This window comes from Elephantulus edwardii, unplaced genomic scaffold (genome assembly GCF_000299155.1).
Source record: "Elephantulus edwardii isolate Elephantulus edwardi_28Jun2011 unplaced genomic scaffold, EleEdw1.0 scaffold00353, whole genome shotgun sequence".
NCBI lineage: Eukaryota > Metazoa > Chordata > Mammalia > Macroscelidea > Macroscelididae > Elephantulus > Elephantulus edwardii.
The window spans coordinates 1,917,878-1,936,035 of NW_006400103.1; the positions used below are offsets into that span (position 1 = coordinate 1,917,878).

Consider the following 18,158-nt stretch of genomic DNA (forward strand, 5'->3'; position numbering starts at 1 on the left):
TTTTCTCAGTCTTACCCCCACCCCAATGCCAGCCTCATTCTACAACAGTGGCACCATATAGCATTTGTCCCTTTGTGACTGAGATACCTCACCAAGCTATTTTTAAAGTAAAAGCTAAGACTTCCAGCTATAAATAGTAGTTAAATAGATACAAGGGATTACAAATTCTATAAAATGCAAACAAAATGTGCAAAAAAAAAAAGGGGAAATGTAAAAGGTGAAGGGAGGAGAGAAATAAGAAGTACTTGGGGGAAAAGTAGCACATCATAACAGAATCTGCATCTTACTAGTTTTTAACATACAATAACCTCTTGAAAACAAGTCTAAATAGCACTCTAATTGATGCTTTAAAACACTAACTACAGAGGGATAATTTTGCCAAGGTGTACTAAATAAGCATAAGGTTTACTAAAGCAATATCCATCAATAGCACCATTTACATGTAAAGCATAGTTGATGAGGTATTTAAATAATCTCAAAATATATTAAATCATCCTGACACAACCACTAACAAGTGTGAAATCCTATACTGTTTATTTGTAATAAAATAATAATTTAAGTCTGATGAATACGAATGAAAAACCAGTATGATTTGTAAATTTTCATACAAAAAAAATTAAAAAGACTTACATGATCAATCAAGGAAAAAACCTGATATTCCTTTAACCACATCTCTATATATAATTAAAATAATAAACAAAATCAGTTTTCAAAATTTTCAGTGAATTGTGCTAACCCAAAGGTTGTGTATCCCCAGAAGTGGCCATGTCTTCTTAGTTTCAACTTACAGCTTTGGAAACCCCTGAGAGTTGGAACAAATTTGATGGCAGTGGATGAGTAAGAAAGCAGTAGTTTCAGCAAAAATGGAAACTCACAAAGTTCTTAGCAGCACAGTGATATATTTTGATAATACTTAAGCTAAAGATTAGCCCAACAACTTGATTAACAATCAAATTCCAGATGTTGCTTTTGTTAAGTGCTACTGAATCAAGGACTTTGAAAAGATCTTTCCAAATGTTCATACAAGTCTCCAGATCTCCAGATTGCTGGTACCAATGGTGTTGACTGTGAATCCAAATAAGATGAAATAGTTGAAAATTTCAATCTTTTCTCTATCATGCCACTTTCAATTAGCCCAGTGATGTGGATTCTTGTTTTCTTGTTAAAATATAATCCATAATGTAGTCTGTAGTCCTTGATCTCTGCGGCAGGTATTGCTGGTCTTCCTCGATTTCAAGCAAGCAAAGTTATTTCATCCACATAACAGGCTGCTGAAGAGTCATCCTCAAATCCTGATGTCACATTCTTCACAAAGTCTAGCTTCTCAAGTGATTTGTTCTGTAAACAGACTGAATAGGTATGAAGAAAAGAATACAGCTCTGATGCTTATCTTTCCCAATTTCAAACCATGCAGCATTTCCTTGCTCTGTTCAGATAACAGCTTCTTGCTCTAGGTATACAGGTTTTATATAAGCATAATTAACTGTTCTGGATTTCCCATTCTTCTCAATGTTAGTCAAAGTTTTTTATGATCCACACTGTCAAATGCAAAAGCATTTGTCAAATACAAAGGCATAGTCAATAAAACACAAATAGACATTCCTCTGATATTCACTGCTTTAACCCAGGATTGTCTCAAGAATAGGTCTGGAAAAAATGAACACTAATGATCTAAGACTGTGAGATGGTATAAAAGATAACATCTCTGAAGAGAGCAAAGGGTCTTTATGGAAACAGAGGAAAAAGAAAAGACCAAAATGGATGTCCCCTACATATACAAAGTTTGTTCCATGAATGTACTCCAGAAACTATTTTTTACTGATTCATGACAGGATATGTACACAAATTCAGAATGTTTAGGTGCACAGAGGAGGAGCCGGAGTTGCAAGTGTTAGATTAAGAAGAGGAAGCAGTGTCAATGGCCAGGGCTCTTAAGGTTTTGGTCCCCAGCCTTCGGCTAGTGCTGAATTAAGTTACCCTCCCATTCCCCAGTACTGGGAAACCTCGACAACAACCTCTTCAACTAGACACTCTTCTACTGGGTCAACTCTAGTAAAGTCATGCCTTATGACTACCTCTACTCCCAGAGATACCCCAGCAACCAGATGCTGGGTCCGGGTCTGTTGCTGGCTCGAAAGTGGGGGCTTGTAGCCTTGGCAGTAAGCCACTCTGAGGTAGCCAGGTCTACATGTGCTACCACCAGTAGCTGGGCCAGAACATGCCCATGTATGTGTTTGGTCAGCACAGGCCTGAAGATCTTTGCCCCACAGATGAATCCTGCACACAATGGCGTGCTACAAGTTGTACTTGACCTTTGAGAACTGGCAAAACCCAGCTCATACCATGAGAAGCTTTGGAACATCTCACTGCTGGCTGGGACAATGTCACGAGAAGCTTTGGAGCAACTCGCTGCTGGCTGGGACTATGCTCGTGGTGCTGGGCCACAAACATGCCACCTACAAAGGTTTGATGCCCCACAGCACCACTGCTCATGTGGACAACTTTCTAAGGGCAGCCTCCCAAGAGCTAGCTGCTCTTCCTGGACCACAACCCAACTGTCTACAGCCACTATTTCAACTGGCACCAAAGCTATGAGGTTCACATCATTTCTTGGGACTAGCTGTGTTGCTGGGCCTGCCAGGCAGTATGGGAAGCTGGAGATCACCTCAAGAGTGTACAAAACTTGGCGTGCTGGTCTGAACAATGAGCCCATCAGAGAAGACAAATCTTCATCTTTTTGATCCTTCAAGTGTACATCTCCCTGACTGCTGAATCATGGAACTCATTTCTCTAAATATCTAGTTTGTAACAGGAAGGGTATCACTTACTCATTAATATTATACAGCACAAGGAGAGGTGGGAGGGTTCTGGGCTACCACGGTTCGATAATTAGGAGTTGCGCTCCCTCTGTAGTGGTTAGGCATCAGTGTTTAAGAGTAGCGAGACATCACTGCTCATCTTTAGGGGCATGTAGAAGAAGAAACATAACTACAAAAAGTCACCAAGTCTTCTTGCTCCACATTTGTGAACTATGTTTCCAAATACCATCCATACCACTCCCCAAATCCCTGAACCAAAGTGAAGCAAAGATCTGGTTTTAGAAAGAACCTTGTAGCTGAGTAAGAGGACCAAGGCCACAGCTCTTTATGTTAATTGGATTCTTCAAAACCTCAATTCCTGAGGAAAGCAGCTCAAGAAGCCATTGTTGGTCTTTGATTCCCTGACCCATGACTGAAACAAGGATGCAAAATTGTTTGAGGAGAGGGGAGATGAACATATGGGTACCTCACTTTACACAAGAAATATATTCCTGAAAAACTGCATGTAAATAAAACCCCCAGTTAAAATACCCCAAGAGAGTTCATTATTTAAAGCAGCTCTATGGAAAAGCCCTTTAATATACGAATAAACATCTAATTTATTTCTTCTGTACCTTTCTGCTTTTCTGTCACTTGAACTTTTTTTACTTGTTGTTTTATGTCATAGCGACTCACAGCAACCTTATGTACAACAGCTCTGAACCCTGCTCTATCCTGAGCCAACTTTATCGTCTGACACATCTACCCCCCATTACTCCAGTCACTGAATCAATCCATCTCATCGAGGGTCTTCCTCTCTTGTGCTGTCCCTCTCCAAGGACTGATCCCTTCTTGCAACATGTCCAAAGTATGTCACAGGAAGCTTCAGAATCCTTGCTTACAAGGAGTAGCCTGGTTTCACTCTTTCCCAGATGAACCTATTTGTTCTCCTAGCAGTTAATGATATACTCAATACTCTTCTCCAGCAACACAGCTCAAAGGCATCAATAATTTTTCTATCATCCCTAGTCACTGTCCAACTCTCTGATGCATAGCAAGTGACTGCGAACACTATGGCTTTGGCCAGGCACACCTTAGTCTCCAGAATGACAATGTTGCTCTTCAGTACTTTGGAAAAGTCTCTAACAGTAGACTTTCCTAATACAATTTGTCTTTTGGTTTCCTGGCTGCTGGTACCAAGAATGTTGATTGTGGAGCCAAGCAAGCTGAAGCTGTTAACAATCTCAATCTCTTTACCATCCACCATGATGCTACCAATCACCCCAGTGGTGAAAATTTGCTTTATTGATGCTGAGCTTCAATCCATATATAAAGCTGTAGTCCTTGTCCTTCTGCATAAGCACTTCAGATCCTCCTCAGTTTCAGCAAGCAAGATTGTGTCATCTGGATAACCTAGATTGTTGATGAGTCTTCTTCTAATGTTGATAGCCAAGATGAATGTCAGATGAGACTGTGAATATTGCACTAGAGCTCTGAGAAGCCAAAGCAAAGGGAAGAAATCAAGACATTAAGGAGCTGAACAGAAGATCTCAAAGGGGCAGCCCAGGAAGACAAAGTAAAATAGTACAATGAAATGTGCCAAGAACTGGAGTCAGAAAATCAAAAGGGCCAAACTCGCTCAGCATTTCTTAAGCTGAAGTAACTAAAGAACAAATTTAAGCTTTCAGTTGCAATACTTAAGTATGCTTTGGGCAGAATATTAAATAATCCAAGAAGCATGAGGATGGAAGGAGTATACAGGGTCACTGTACCAAAAGGAATTGGCTGACACAGAAGAATTTCATGATGCAACGTATGAGCAAGAGCCTGTGGTGATGAATGAAGAAGTTCAAGCTGCTCTGAAAGAATCGGCAAAAACAAGGCCCCAGTAATTGACAGCATACCAATTGACATGTTTCAACAAACAGACACCGTCCTTAATGCACTCACTAAGTTGTGCCAAGAAATCTGGAGGACAACCACCAGCCAACTGACTGGAAGAGATCCATCTTCCCATTTCAAAGAAAAGTGACTCGGCAGAATGTGGAAATTATTGAACAGTATCATTAATAACCCATGCAAGCAAGATTCTGCTGAAGATTATCCAAAAACGACGGGACCAGCACATCAACAGAGAATTGCCAGATGTGCAGTCTGGGTTTAGAAGAGGCCATGGTACTTGGGATATTAGCTCATGTTAGATGAATCTTGGTTGAAGGCAGAGAGTACCAGAGGAATGTCTGTTTACCACTGACTACGTAAAGGTATCTGTTTGTGTGGATCACAACAAACTGTGGCTAACTTTGAGAAAAATGGGAATCCCAGAACACCTGATTGTGCTTACGCGAAACCTATACTTGTACTAGGAGGCAGTCATGAGAAAAGAGCTAGAAAACAGTGCATGGTTCAAAATCGGAAAGGGTGTATGCCAGGGATATGTCCTATCTCAGTATCTTTCCAACCTATATGCAGAACAGATCATCCAGGAGGCTGGACTCTACGAGGAGGAATATGGCATTAGGACTGGAGGAAGACTCTTCAACAACCTTTTTTTTTAATAAGTGTATGAAAATTACAGATGTGACAATAAGGCAGAAGCTACATTCTCCTTTCTTACTAGAAAACCAGCATGTGTTACAAAAGCAAAGAAGGAAGTCCCAGAGCCACTTTCCATGGTATTTATTTTGTGTCTTTACTGGACCTGCTATTTAAATTGTAATGTCATTCCTGCAAGGATGCTGCCACTACTCTGCAGAGAACTGAAAGACATTGTATTCCATTATGGAGCCATGCAAATTTCTGGGGTTTTTAGTTAAATGTGTAGATCCTAAGGAATGGAACAAAACTAGTGCCTACATTATCTTCTTTGTCTACTGTTGGATCTGTAATTCTTATTGCTATCAGCAAGTTCCCTTCTACTCTGTAATAGGACAGCATACCGTATCTTCATATTATGGACATCTTTAAGATAGTGCCATGGACTACTCTTGAATAGACAGCTATTAACTTTAAACATTCTTGAATGAGTAACATGTTTAATAGTCTACTCTGTACCAAACACTGGGAAGTTAGAAAAATATATAAGGTCTCTCTTTTTAAGGCACTTACAATGAATGTGTCACTGCCAAAAATTAGTGAACTTTGATAAAATGGTTGGCAAAATGTGTTTGTTTAAAATAGCATTCTTCATTATGCAAACCATTTATCAATTACTAAAAATATTTACAGACTGATAATCCTAATCATGTTAAACAGAGAAAAGACTGAAGGTGAGATAAGACTGAAGATTTAATTTACTTGGATCCATAACTAACTGAGGAAGCATCAGTCAAGAAATAAAATAAAAATCAAATGACATATTACACTGAGAAAATCTGCTATAAAGGACTATTTCAAATTGCTAAAAAGCAAGAATGTTACTTTGAAGACTAAGATGTGCCTAACCCAAGTCAAGGAATTCTTAATCTTCTCATACGTATGTGAAAGGAGCACATGAAAAAGGAAAGAGAAATACTATCACATAACCCAAAAATTTCATCCCTAAGTACATAAAGCACAGATTGAAACAGAGTCTGGTATACAAATCACAGCATGAGTCACAACAGTTTAAAAGTAAAGTATTTAACAGATGAACAGAAAAAATGTGAGACATACACAGTCAGATACTACCCAGTCGGTAGCAAAAATAAAGCCTTCAAATATGCTACAATACTAATAGAACTTTGCTGGGTGAAACAGTCATAAAATTAAAAATACTGTATGATATGAAAAGGTAAGAAAAGACAAGTGTATTGAGATACCAACATTTCTTAAAGCTTATTAGGGGCAAAAAAGAGGAGTAAAGGAAATTGTTATTACTTATGGAGTATTAAGTTTTGGTTTATGGTACTGGAAAAATTTCACTGATAGAGATTTAAAGCTAATTCACCTAAATGCCAGCAGGTTGACATCTGTAAAAGCTGAATTGCCAAGAGTTGTGAGAGAGATTCATTTACAGTATCCTACCCTCATCCCCCCCAAAAAAGGGGAGCTGCTGACACTGCTTATATACAAACACTTGATGAGATTTGATTCCTTAGTTTGGAGGTTTAGGGTTATGGTTTCATGAGGCATCTCCCAGTCTATTGGGCCAATAAAACACTAGTGTATTTATTTGAAACAGGTAATTTTCCTAAACCATGAATGTCCCAATACAGCATTCTTATTTGTCAAAGAAAAGGCCCCTTTCACAAATACACAGCTTCTGAATCCCACCAAGTACACTTTTACCTTAAAGAAAAATAATACCTCAATAAAAATGTTTATATTTTCACCAAATAATGATTCAACTGAAGTAAAACTTTGAGAAATTACTAAAACCCTAAGAAAAATAAAGGGTTAGAACTACATCTATCAAGGCTTGAATTAAATTAAAAATTTTTAAGAATAGGATAATTTAAGAATTGCACTGCTGACCCAAAGGCCAGCAGCTCTGAGGGATATTTTTTTTTTATAAAAAAACGATAATTTAGAAAAGAAAATCAAAGAAAAATATCTTTTAATTTTTAGTTAACAAAAGGTTCTCTTTTTCTTAGCTTTCCCCAAACTCTATGTTTTATGTACAGATCTATTTTTATAAAAAGCTACTTTAACTTACCATTCCACTGGAATTATTTATTCCATTCATATTAATTTTTGTTACAAATCTAACTGATGGAGGAGCTTCTGGATATTTAGATCCACATTCTACTTTTAGGCTATATATTCTGTTTTCATAATTTGTCTGAAAGGAAAAAAAAAGGGCAATCCAAATTACAACACCTAAAATAATAATGTCCAAGTGATAATAAATAAGTACAGTGTAAGTACACACAGTATTAATATATTAGTCAGAAAAAGCTCAAACTTCTTCATTAAAATATGTAAACTTCTTCATTAAAATATGTTTGAATTCTATGGTTAGAAAATATGCAGTAAACATAGTTAAAGGCAGCAATTTTATAATATAACCCTATATAGTAATATCAATCTCAGCAGAATTTGCTTTTCTTGGGGGTCTTATAGATACAAGGTGTCTAACAAATGAAAAATGGAAAAATACTTATTCTTTATTTTGCTAAATGTTTACACTGTGGAATGAGGGCTTACTAGATTTATCACTCATGTAAAGGTTCTGGCTTGTCTAGGACAGTCCGGTATATTCCCACTGCATCAGTGTTTATTAACAGTGCCACTTACACTCTCAAAAGGATCTGGTTGGACAACAAATTAAACATGTGCTACTTATACAATCTCTCTCTCACTGTCCTTGAGTGGGAATAACCTCATAGCTGACTTGTCATCAGGTTTCCAAGGCTATGAAGAGCACAGGAGAGAACAGCCCATCTTTCTCCCTTGGAATCCTTGCTGGTGAATTTGGCCAGAAAAGTAAGGCCTTTGGGTCAGCAGCACAGTTCCATACAGACTATACACTAGAGCTCGCTCCTATTATGTGACAATCAATAAATTCTGGAAAAAGAAAAAATATCACTTTACAGCAATACAATGTAATTCTTTACTTCCTATTTACATTTGTAATGTATTTATTTCTACTTTTAAATGGGATGTCATATTAAAAGCACCCGTTTTAAAGTTCCTAGATTTGTGATGGCACTCTGGTTGTGTATGCCAAAATGGGCTGCGTTGCTAATCCATGCCCCACGGCTCTTACAGTTTTAGTCTAACAGGTGCTCCTTGGAATAAAGTTGGGCATTCTCCTCCCACTATGATTTATGTCTCAGAAACTCAATGAACAATGGCTATGAGTCAGGACCAAGGCCACAGCAATAAACTAAACTGAGACTATTTGTGTTATTGCATGCAATCAAGCCAATGTTGATTCCAAGCAACCCTATATGTAGGGATGCTAAAGGAAGAGATCGCAATTCAAATCTACTAGCCTCTCTGTAGGGGAAAAATGGAGAGTCACTTCCCATAAAGAGTTATACTCAGAAACCCAACCGAGGAACAATGGCAGTGGATTTTGTTTGGTTTACAGGGTTTCCTAGGTCATAATCTTTTCAAAGTAGATCACTAGGCCTTTTCTGTAGAGGTGTCACTGAGAGGGTTCTCACTGCCAACCATGCAGTTAGCAATAGAGAATCTAACCACTGCAACACCATGAAGCCTTCAAAGGCCAAGGGAGGTAGGAGCTGAATATACAGTCTTCTGATCCAGAGTTAAATACATTATTCTGTGCACTGCATGTTCCTACCTCTGTTGGTAACTTGATTAAACATCTAGCTGCTAACCAAAAAGCTGGCAGATGGAACCCACGCAGGCGCCACCGGAACAAAAAGACTTGACAATCTACTCTTATAAAGATTATAGCGAAGGAAACTCTATTGGGCAGTTCTACTGTCAAACAGGGTCACTGTATATGGGAATCTACTCAGCAGCTTCCAACTATAATGAGCATCAAGGCTTATTTTTCTGGCTTTAACGAACTCTTCTTCCTCCTTGTGTTTCTTTTTCTTATACTGCTCATTAACTGTAACATTAAATAGAAAAGTGAAAAATGAACCATGGCAAAACCCTGCTGCTGTTTATTTAAAATGAAGAGAGAATACAAATTACAGCATGGATGATGCCTGAAGACATTAAGTGAGTAAACATTCACAAAAGGACAAATCTCATATGATCTCACTTACATAAAGAGACCAAAGGAGTTCTGTAGGGAAATGCATTGCTGACCCAAAGGTGGTGCCTCTCTAGCAGTTCAAATCTACCACATCTTCAAGGGAGAAACATTAGCAATATATTCCCAAGTGATTTACAGCCTCCTGGAGGGTTCTGACTTGAAAGCAATGAGGTTGAGTTTTTTGATAAAATGACCAACATTTAGGATTAGTTTACCAAGAGTGGAAAGAAGAGAGAAACTGATAGATTGAAAGTGTAAGAGAGGCACTGCCTTAGGAGAGTAGGGCACCTGAGCTTTCTGAGAGTAGCTGTTGACACTGCTTACGTTCCACCAAACACCTCATGGGATGTGGTTCTTTGGTTTGGAGATTTAAGGTCATGCATTCCAGTAAACTGGCCTTATACTGTGTTTGGGGCTTCTGTTCTACTTCCTCATTTGTTAAAACCTAGGACTCTTAAAAGTTTGCAAGCCAGTTATCCAAGGTGCATTTGGTCTCTATTCATCCAGATCAACAGGAGGAGAGGAAGGGGTTGGAGTAGTAAACAGACATATGGCCAATTGTCTCCAGGAACTAAATTCACCCTTTATTATGTGATCAGATCAGGATTGTGTGTGGCTACCGTTACTGAGCAATCTGATCCAAGATTCTATAGAGAAACTTTAATACATATGAAGATGTAAAACTGATTTTCATACTGTCATGAAATTCAGATTTTCTGAAGACATGGTAGCTAAATTAATTCCTGAAATTTCTGTCCCGAGATAATGCTTAAATTTTCAAACAAAAAAAGTCCTTAAGGTCTTTATACCAAGCAATAATTAGCTTCTGGCTTGATCATGATGTTCTTTTAAGATTTATCACTGGGATCCAACCTACAACAGGAACTCATAATATTAGGCAGGAAACATTTTGTTGTATGCTGCTTAGTCAGAACCGACTTAACAGCTGCTTCCAGAGGGTTTTGGAGAGGCAATAAATCACACAGGAGGAGACAGCCCATCCTTCTGAAGAGTAGCTGACAGATTAGAGCCTTGTACCTTTGGGAATGCAGTACCTTGTACCTTTGGGATTCTCACCAATGACCACCAGAGTTCCCTAGATAGGAACCTGTTGTTGATAGGTGCCAATGAGTCAAATATGACTCACAGAAACTCTATGAACAATATAAATCCTATCCTAGGCCAACCTCATCAACTCCTAATACACTCAAACTCATTGCTGCTGTCACTGTGTCCATGTACCTGGTCAAGAGTCTTCCTCTCCTTCCTCCACCTTTCCAAGCATGTCCCTTTCCAAGGAACAGCCTCTCCTAGCAACATGCCCGAAGTATGCAAGGAGAAGTTTTATCACCTTTGCCTCCAAGGAGTACACTGGCTGCACCTTAGAGGATAGTAAATTTATGATAACGAGGGAGAAATTGAAGGTGAGAATGGCTGCACAACTTGAAGAATATAATCACTAATAATGAATTTTTTATGTACAAACTGTTGAAATGTTGTATGTTTTGCTGTGTATATGCTCAACAGCGAGAACAAAACCAAAAATAAATTCTTAAAAACAACATGAAGGGAAGAGGGAGAAAAATTCTTTCTGTGTAGATTTTACTTACAAAAATTGACTACAGTTCTTTTCCCTGTCATAAGAACTAACCCCCAGAAGGAGGTCAGATTTGGATATTAAATTATTACATCATTTAAAATGTAAGCAGCCTTGAACATATGTAACTACTTTTTAAAAGAAATCATGTAGTTTTATAGTTCTCTAATCTAGATGTCTATTAGAATCCCTACATTAAAAGTAAAAAAAAAAAACAAAAAACAAACAAACAAAAAAAACCAAACCACCAAATATTAGCATCTCAGAAATTCTCTAGTATCAAAATACCCAAAGTATGTGAAAGTGGGCTATCTCCTCTCACACGATTTACAACCTCAGAAACCAAATGGAGGGTCAGCTATGAATTGGTTCCGACTTGATGACAATGACTTTGACTTAGGGACTGTTATAACTACCAGCCTAAAGAAAGGAGAATTAGAGAGGGATGTACAGGACAAAGTAAATGAATGGTGACTAGAACTTGGTTTGGGGAAGAATTTTGGGCTTCTTTCCAACATCCCAACTAAGTGAGACAGGTACTGCTAGATCCAGGCCTTGGAGATTGGAAGACCTACTGTAGAAGGATATCAGTGAGGCAGAAGACAGTCTCTACTCCAAACTTCTCTAAGGACAAAGGACCAGGAGAAATCCAAAGGGGAGAGAACACTGTACTAATGGCCAGGTATAAGAGAATCCTGTAGTCCAGGAAAGGCAGCTGGCCTAAGTAGTGGTCCTGTTAACTTCTGTGGATGAAAAATAAACACAGGATTGCAGCTCTACAACTGGGAAATTTGCTGTGAAACAGTACTCTGAACTCTAAAGAGCTCACAAACCACACAAACCAGCTTCAAGGCATTTTTAAGGTATGAGCCAATGGAAGAAAGGGAAATCACTTCTAATTTACCCAGTCATAAAACCAGAATTTTCATAAATTCTAAGTATCTGCTGTCAAACAAGGCCATATTAATAATGTTCACGATGTAATAAATACTAAATCATATAGCATATAAAGAATTCTAGCCATCAATACTCTGCTTCCTAAAATACTTTATGGAAAAATTGGGAGTAGGCTACAGAAGAGAAAGCATTAGTTAGTAGTATGCATGAATTTTGCAAAGGAGTATCTGAAAATATTACAATTCAATTTAATATGGTTAAATCGTTTTATAATAATTATGAGGAAATGTAAACTCTATCCAACAACAGTTGAAATCCTCTCCTATATAAAATTAAAGAATGGAAAAACTCCTTCAAATGCATATTCTTTCAACAAGTCAACAAGAATGTAAGTACACATTATAGAATAAATGCCAAGGCGTGTAGTAAATGGAATTTTTAAGCAAGAAATGTAATGGAAAGGAAAAAAATATTCCTGGCCTAGAAAAAAAAAAAATCAAAAAACTATAAAGCACAATGAATTCATTGGCAACAGCAGTACTAAAAGATACATAGAAAAACACAGACTTTTTCATTTTTTAATAGATTAAAAAAACTGAAGACTACAGCATTTACACTTATGTCAAAGACTCAAGAGAAACATGCAAGCAATAAAAATCCATTTCTAAACCTTTGGTTACGTATAAGTGGATTCACTTACCTCTAACATCAAGTCAGAACCCACTCAAAGCTGACCTTCCTATGGGCTTTCTGAGGCTGAAAATCACACAGGAGGACACTCAAAGCTGACCTTCCTATGGGCTTTCTGAGGCTGAAAATCACACAGGAGGATAACGCTCTTCTCTCTCCCTCAGAGCTAGTAGTGGATCTAAGTGGCCACAAAGCGTACCCTCCTTGGGTTAGCAGCACACATCCCTTGGGACTACATCACAGTTTCCCTCCAGAGCTCTCTCCAAATATACTGTTCTTGTTTGGTGTTGTCAAGTTTGACTAAAAGCGACTCAATCAATGAGCAAGACTTGAACCTTGTCCTATCTTGTGTCATCTTTATCACCTGTGATATACTTGAGCCCACTGCGGCTATCACTGTGTTAATCCATCTCATTGGGGGTCTTCCTCTCTTTCACAGACCCTCCATATTTCCAAGCATGATGCTCTTTTCCCAGGAACAGCCTCTCCTAGTAACATGCCCCAAGAGTGAAAGACAAAATTTCACCATCCTTGTCTCCAAGAAGCACTATGGCTACATTTTTTCTAAGACTTATCTCTTACTACTTATAACAAAATAAATCATTTGTTCTTCCTAAATATCCTCTTCGTTTCCTTGCCTTTCTCCTCTCTATGTGGAATGTTCTAACAATCATCAAACACATTCTGAAATTCTAGTCTTTTGCAATACATTCCAAAGGTAACTCCCTCTATTGCTGAACATTCCTTAATTATTTAAAATAGAAGCAGCACATTGTAAAGCCCCATAAGTGAACTTTTTCTGTTATATTTAAAATCTATTTAAAGACTGCTAATTACCATTTCCTCAATCTTCCAGATAAAAATCAAGCATTATACTATATACACAGAAAATCAGTAATATACAAAATTAACAAAAATATTCAATTAAGTATTACTCTTTAATAAAAACATTATAAACAAATCACTCTTAAAGTTATAAAACATATTAACAGAAAAAAAAATATAATTTATAGCACCTACCCTTGGTGGTCCAATAATCATTCCTGTCCACCTTGTAAGTGTCATATCTTCATCATCTTCAAGGCCCCACCTAACCATACCATCGCCTACTCCTTTTTGTCCTTCTTCAAGTTCTTCCAACAAACGAAAATTACGAGGAACTTTCACTCCTGTACAAATCAATGGTAATGCAAAAGGCTCAACACGGTTAACTTTCTCCAACTTGAATATTTCAAGTTATTCCTCAAAATCCCCTTTTAAAAACATTCTGTTCCAGAAAATGCTAAATCTAAACACTCTAAAAATGCACCCACTAAAGCAAGCACTGGACCAAACATTAACAAGATTGGACACGCATAGAAATTCCTAATGGATTAATTTATACTAGAATAAATAAGTCATTGTAAAGTGAGACTGTATCTGAAGTTTCTGTTCCTTTATCAAATAAACATACATTATCAGAAAGTTTCTGAGCTAAATGTCATCAACATATACTATAATTATTTAGTATAAATTACATTCCATCTTAGAAAACAAAAAGTTGTGTTTTGTTTTTTTGGTTGGGGTTGTTTTTGTTTTTGTTTTTCAGAATGCTTCAGAATCCTGTCCAGCCTCTAAAATCCTGCTCAGCTCCTGCCCAGGATTAGTTCTCTACACTTGCCCCATTGGAGTTCTACTTTTCCTGAGCCACCACTATCATTTCACATAATCAATTGGGGAGATAGTTGACTAAAGAGCAAATTTCCTTATATTCCTAATAATTTCCTAAAACACTCTTTTATTGCTTGACACTCCCTTCACTGTCTAAACAAGAAAGTTCTTCACAATTGATTAGCCCTTACATGCTTCTACTCCACTTCAAAGACATCTGTTAAATTTCATCACTTTTATTTCTAAAATCTTAAAACAAAGACCTGCACACTAAGAATCTTCATTCTCAGTGAACCTATTCTTGCCATCATTTTGACCTTTTACAACTAAACTTCAAGAATTCAAGTCTTCATAATCTCCCCCAGGAATATGAGCCCAGAGACTCTATCAAAGGATGTACTCTACAGTCTAGAATGCCTACAACCTAATTACTGCCTACTTAAATTTTTTAAAAAATCAAATTCCTTCAGAATTTTCTATAGCACATACATACCTAAAAACATACAAGAGTCTGAAAGAAAAAAAGATCTCTCTTTGAAAGTAACTGTCATTTTTAGTAATTTACATGTTAAACCCCCAAACACCTTTTACTTACTAATTCATAGCAAACTTTTAATATAAAAATCCAGTAAATTTCATGATAAAGATCTCTTCAAGAGCAAAAGAGAACCTACAGCAGTAGCAAAGTTCAACAGGGCAGCAAACAACAAATGCTGGCGAGTTTGTGGAGAGCTCGGAATTCTTATTTGCTGCTGGTGGGAATGTAAAATGGTACAATCACTATGGAAAGTGGTCTGGCACTTTCTCAAAAAGTTAGAAATAAAAAACAACTATGAGACATCATCTCACCCTAGAAACAACAGCAAAGTTCAACAGAGCACCAAACAACAATGCTGGTGAAGTTATGGAGAGTAGTAGAACTCTTAATCACTTTTGGTGATAGTGTAAAATGGTTCAATTAATATGGAACGAGGTCTAGTGCTTTCTCAAAAAGTTAGAAACAGAAATACCATTTGACCCAGCAATTCTACTACTGGGAATATACCCTAAAAAAACCAGAGCTGCAACTCAGAAAGTTATGAAATAGTTATTAAAACACCTACTGCTACATTATTCACAATAGCAAAGAGACAGAAGTAACCCCAAGTGCCAATCAACAGACAAACGGATTGAAAAAATAGCTGGTACATTCACATAATGGAATTATCATGCTGCAATGAAAAACCATTGGCCAATAAAACACTACACAACATGGGTGTGGGTGAGCCTGGAGACATTGTGCTGAGTGAAATATCTCAGTCACAATAGGTCAAATACTGTCTAACACTGCTGTTATAAAACAGAACTGATGTGGGGGGATTGTGAGGTGAACTGGAAAAGATAGATAATGAACAATGCACTGGAAGAGATGAGGGTAAGAACTGTTTGAAAAGAATATATGATTAGGCATTTTATATATGACAACAATGTAGAACGAGAGGCACACTGAAAAGTGCATGGGGGAGGGCACAGAACAGTGTACAACATAAATGAGTTTAAAAAATAAAAAAAGAGAACCTATAGACTAGGAATATGACATATTTGATGACATATTTGATAAGGGACTTATTCCTAACACTTACAGAAAACTCACACATCTTAAAAAGACATACAGACCAATTAAAAATGGAAAGAGTACATGAAAAAATATTTTACCAAAGGCGGCAGACAATCAGATGGTCAACTCATGAAGAAATGTCCAAAATCATTAGCTACTGCTGCTGTTACATGGCATCAAGTCTGTTACCAAACATAGCAATCCTACTAATAATAGATTGGACCTCTGTCCCTTTTTCACCATCCTCACTACCTCCATTATGCCTAAGCCAATTTCTACAGTCATTGTGTCAATTTCATTTATGGATTTCTCTGACCCTCTCTGCTTTTTCAGCATGATGTCTTTTTCCAAACACAAGCCCCACCCAACAATTTGCGGCAGTGTATGCAAAGAAGCTTCACCATCCCTGCTTCCAAGGAGTACCCTGATTGCAATTACTCCAAGAACAGAGGGGTGGTTTTTGGTTTTGTTTTTTCAAGTCATTGGATACTCAGCACTCTTCTATAACACCACAATTCAAAGGCATCAATTTGTCTCTGGTCATCCTTATTCAAGGTCCAACTTTTAAGACGCATATGAAGCCACTGAAAATACCATGGCTTGGATAAAGACTCACTACTGTCTATCACCTGAGAGCCTTTTGACAAAATTTTCCCAAAGCAACGTATCTTTTGATTTCATGACTGCTACTACTTGGGTTATGCTGTCAGGCTGGGCCAATCCTTAGAAAGATAATATGCTGGGCAACTGAGGAGGTCAGTGAATGAGAGGAAGATGCAGTAATCCCACTACTAAGTTTGTGACACAAGTAAGAGCTGTGACAAAAACCACATGCATACCTATATTCACTGCAGCATTTGCAACAGCAAAGAAATGAAAACAACCCCAAGTGTCCATCAATAGACAGATTGCTAAAAAAAAAAACCAAAAAACCCTGTAAATAGATTCATTCATGCAAACAGAGTAAAAAGCTATCCTAAAAAATGTTAAAATAATTCATGAAAAACTGTAGAACATTGGTGGATCTACAGGAAATTCGGCCGAATTACCTAAGAACAATTATGATAAGACCACTATTATAAAAAGTGAAAGACAGGATCATTTTTTGATGATTACTAGGGAGGGGAAGGGGCAAAACTTGGTGAACAGATAAGCTGGGTGAAGGGAAAGCCAATACACAGTAAGAAGTTAATCAGTCACTGCAATTAATTAATTACACTGATCAACTGTACCTGATGTTATGAAACAAAATGTACATGAATGAGTAAATGAAAACCAGTATGATTTGTAAACTTTCACTCAATTTTTTTAAAAAAGCTATCCACTTTGTAGGTGATTCACAGAGTGTGGAAATTATAGAACAATATCATTGATTTCACAGGCAAGCAAGATTATGCTGAAGAGTATCCAAAAACGACTGAAAACAGCACATGAGAGAACTGCCAGAAGTCCAGGCTGTGTTTAGAAGGGGTCGTGGTATTAGGGATATTGTAACTAATGTTAGGTGGATCTTAGCTGAAAGCAGGGAATACCAGATAAATTTCTGTGCTTCACTTCTTATGTAACGGTATCTGTGTGGATCACAACAAACTGTGGCTAACTTTGAGAAAAATGGTAATCCCAGAACACTCAATTGTGCTAATGTGAAACCAGTATAGGACCAGGAGGCAGTCATCAGAACAGAGCAAGGAAAACACTGCATGGTTGAAAATTGGGAAGGGTGTACACTAGGGATGTGTCCTATCTCCATACCTTTTCAACCTATATGTAGAACAGATTATTCAGGAGGCTGGGCTCTATGAGAAGTGTGGCATCAGGATTAGTGTAAGATTCATCAACAATCTGTGTTATACAGATGACACAACCCTGCTTGTTAAAACTGAGGAGGACCTGAAGTACTTACTGCAGAGGGTCAACGACTGCAGCTTTCAATATGGATTGAGGCTCAATATTAAGATGACAAAGGTTCTCACCACTGGGCCAACTGGCAGCATCATGATGGATGATGATTGAGATGGTTCACAACTGTAGCCTGCTCAGCTCCACAGCCAACACTCTTAGCACCAGCAGCCAGGAAATTAAAAGACGTATGGCGATGAGACTGTTAGGGACCTCTCTAAGGTACTCAGAAGCAACAGTGTCTCTCTGGAGACTAAGGTGCGCCTGATACAGGCCATGGCCTTTGCAATCGCTTGTTATGCATCAGAGAGTTGGACAATGACTAGGGAGGACAGAAGGAGAGTGGATGCTTTTGAGCTGTGGTGCTGGAGA

At 37.8% G+C, this 18,158-nt stretch overlaps 1 protein-coding gene across 3 annotated transcripts in view; it reads right to left on the reverse strand.

The window, feature by feature from the left end:
- The window catches only part of LOC102854271 (ubiquitin-conjugating enzyme E2 variant 2-like), a 61,538-nt gene that overhangs the window by 13,076 nt on the left and 30,304 nt on the right, over positions 1-18,158 (reverse strand). The window contains exons 2-3 of one of the 3 annotated variants that reach the window (XM_006901959.1): positions 13,661-13,809; positions 7,435-7,560 (exon numbers count right to left, since the gene is read on the reverse strand). In XM_006901959.1, coding sequence (XP_006902021.1) covers positions 7,435-7,560; positions 13,661-13,809 — 275 coding nt within the window. Of the gene's footprint in view, positions 1-7,434; positions 7,561-13,660; positions 13,812-18,158 lie in introns of all 3 variants that reach the window. The other 2 variants (XM_006901960.1, XM_006901961.1) reach the window with 2 other exon arrangements.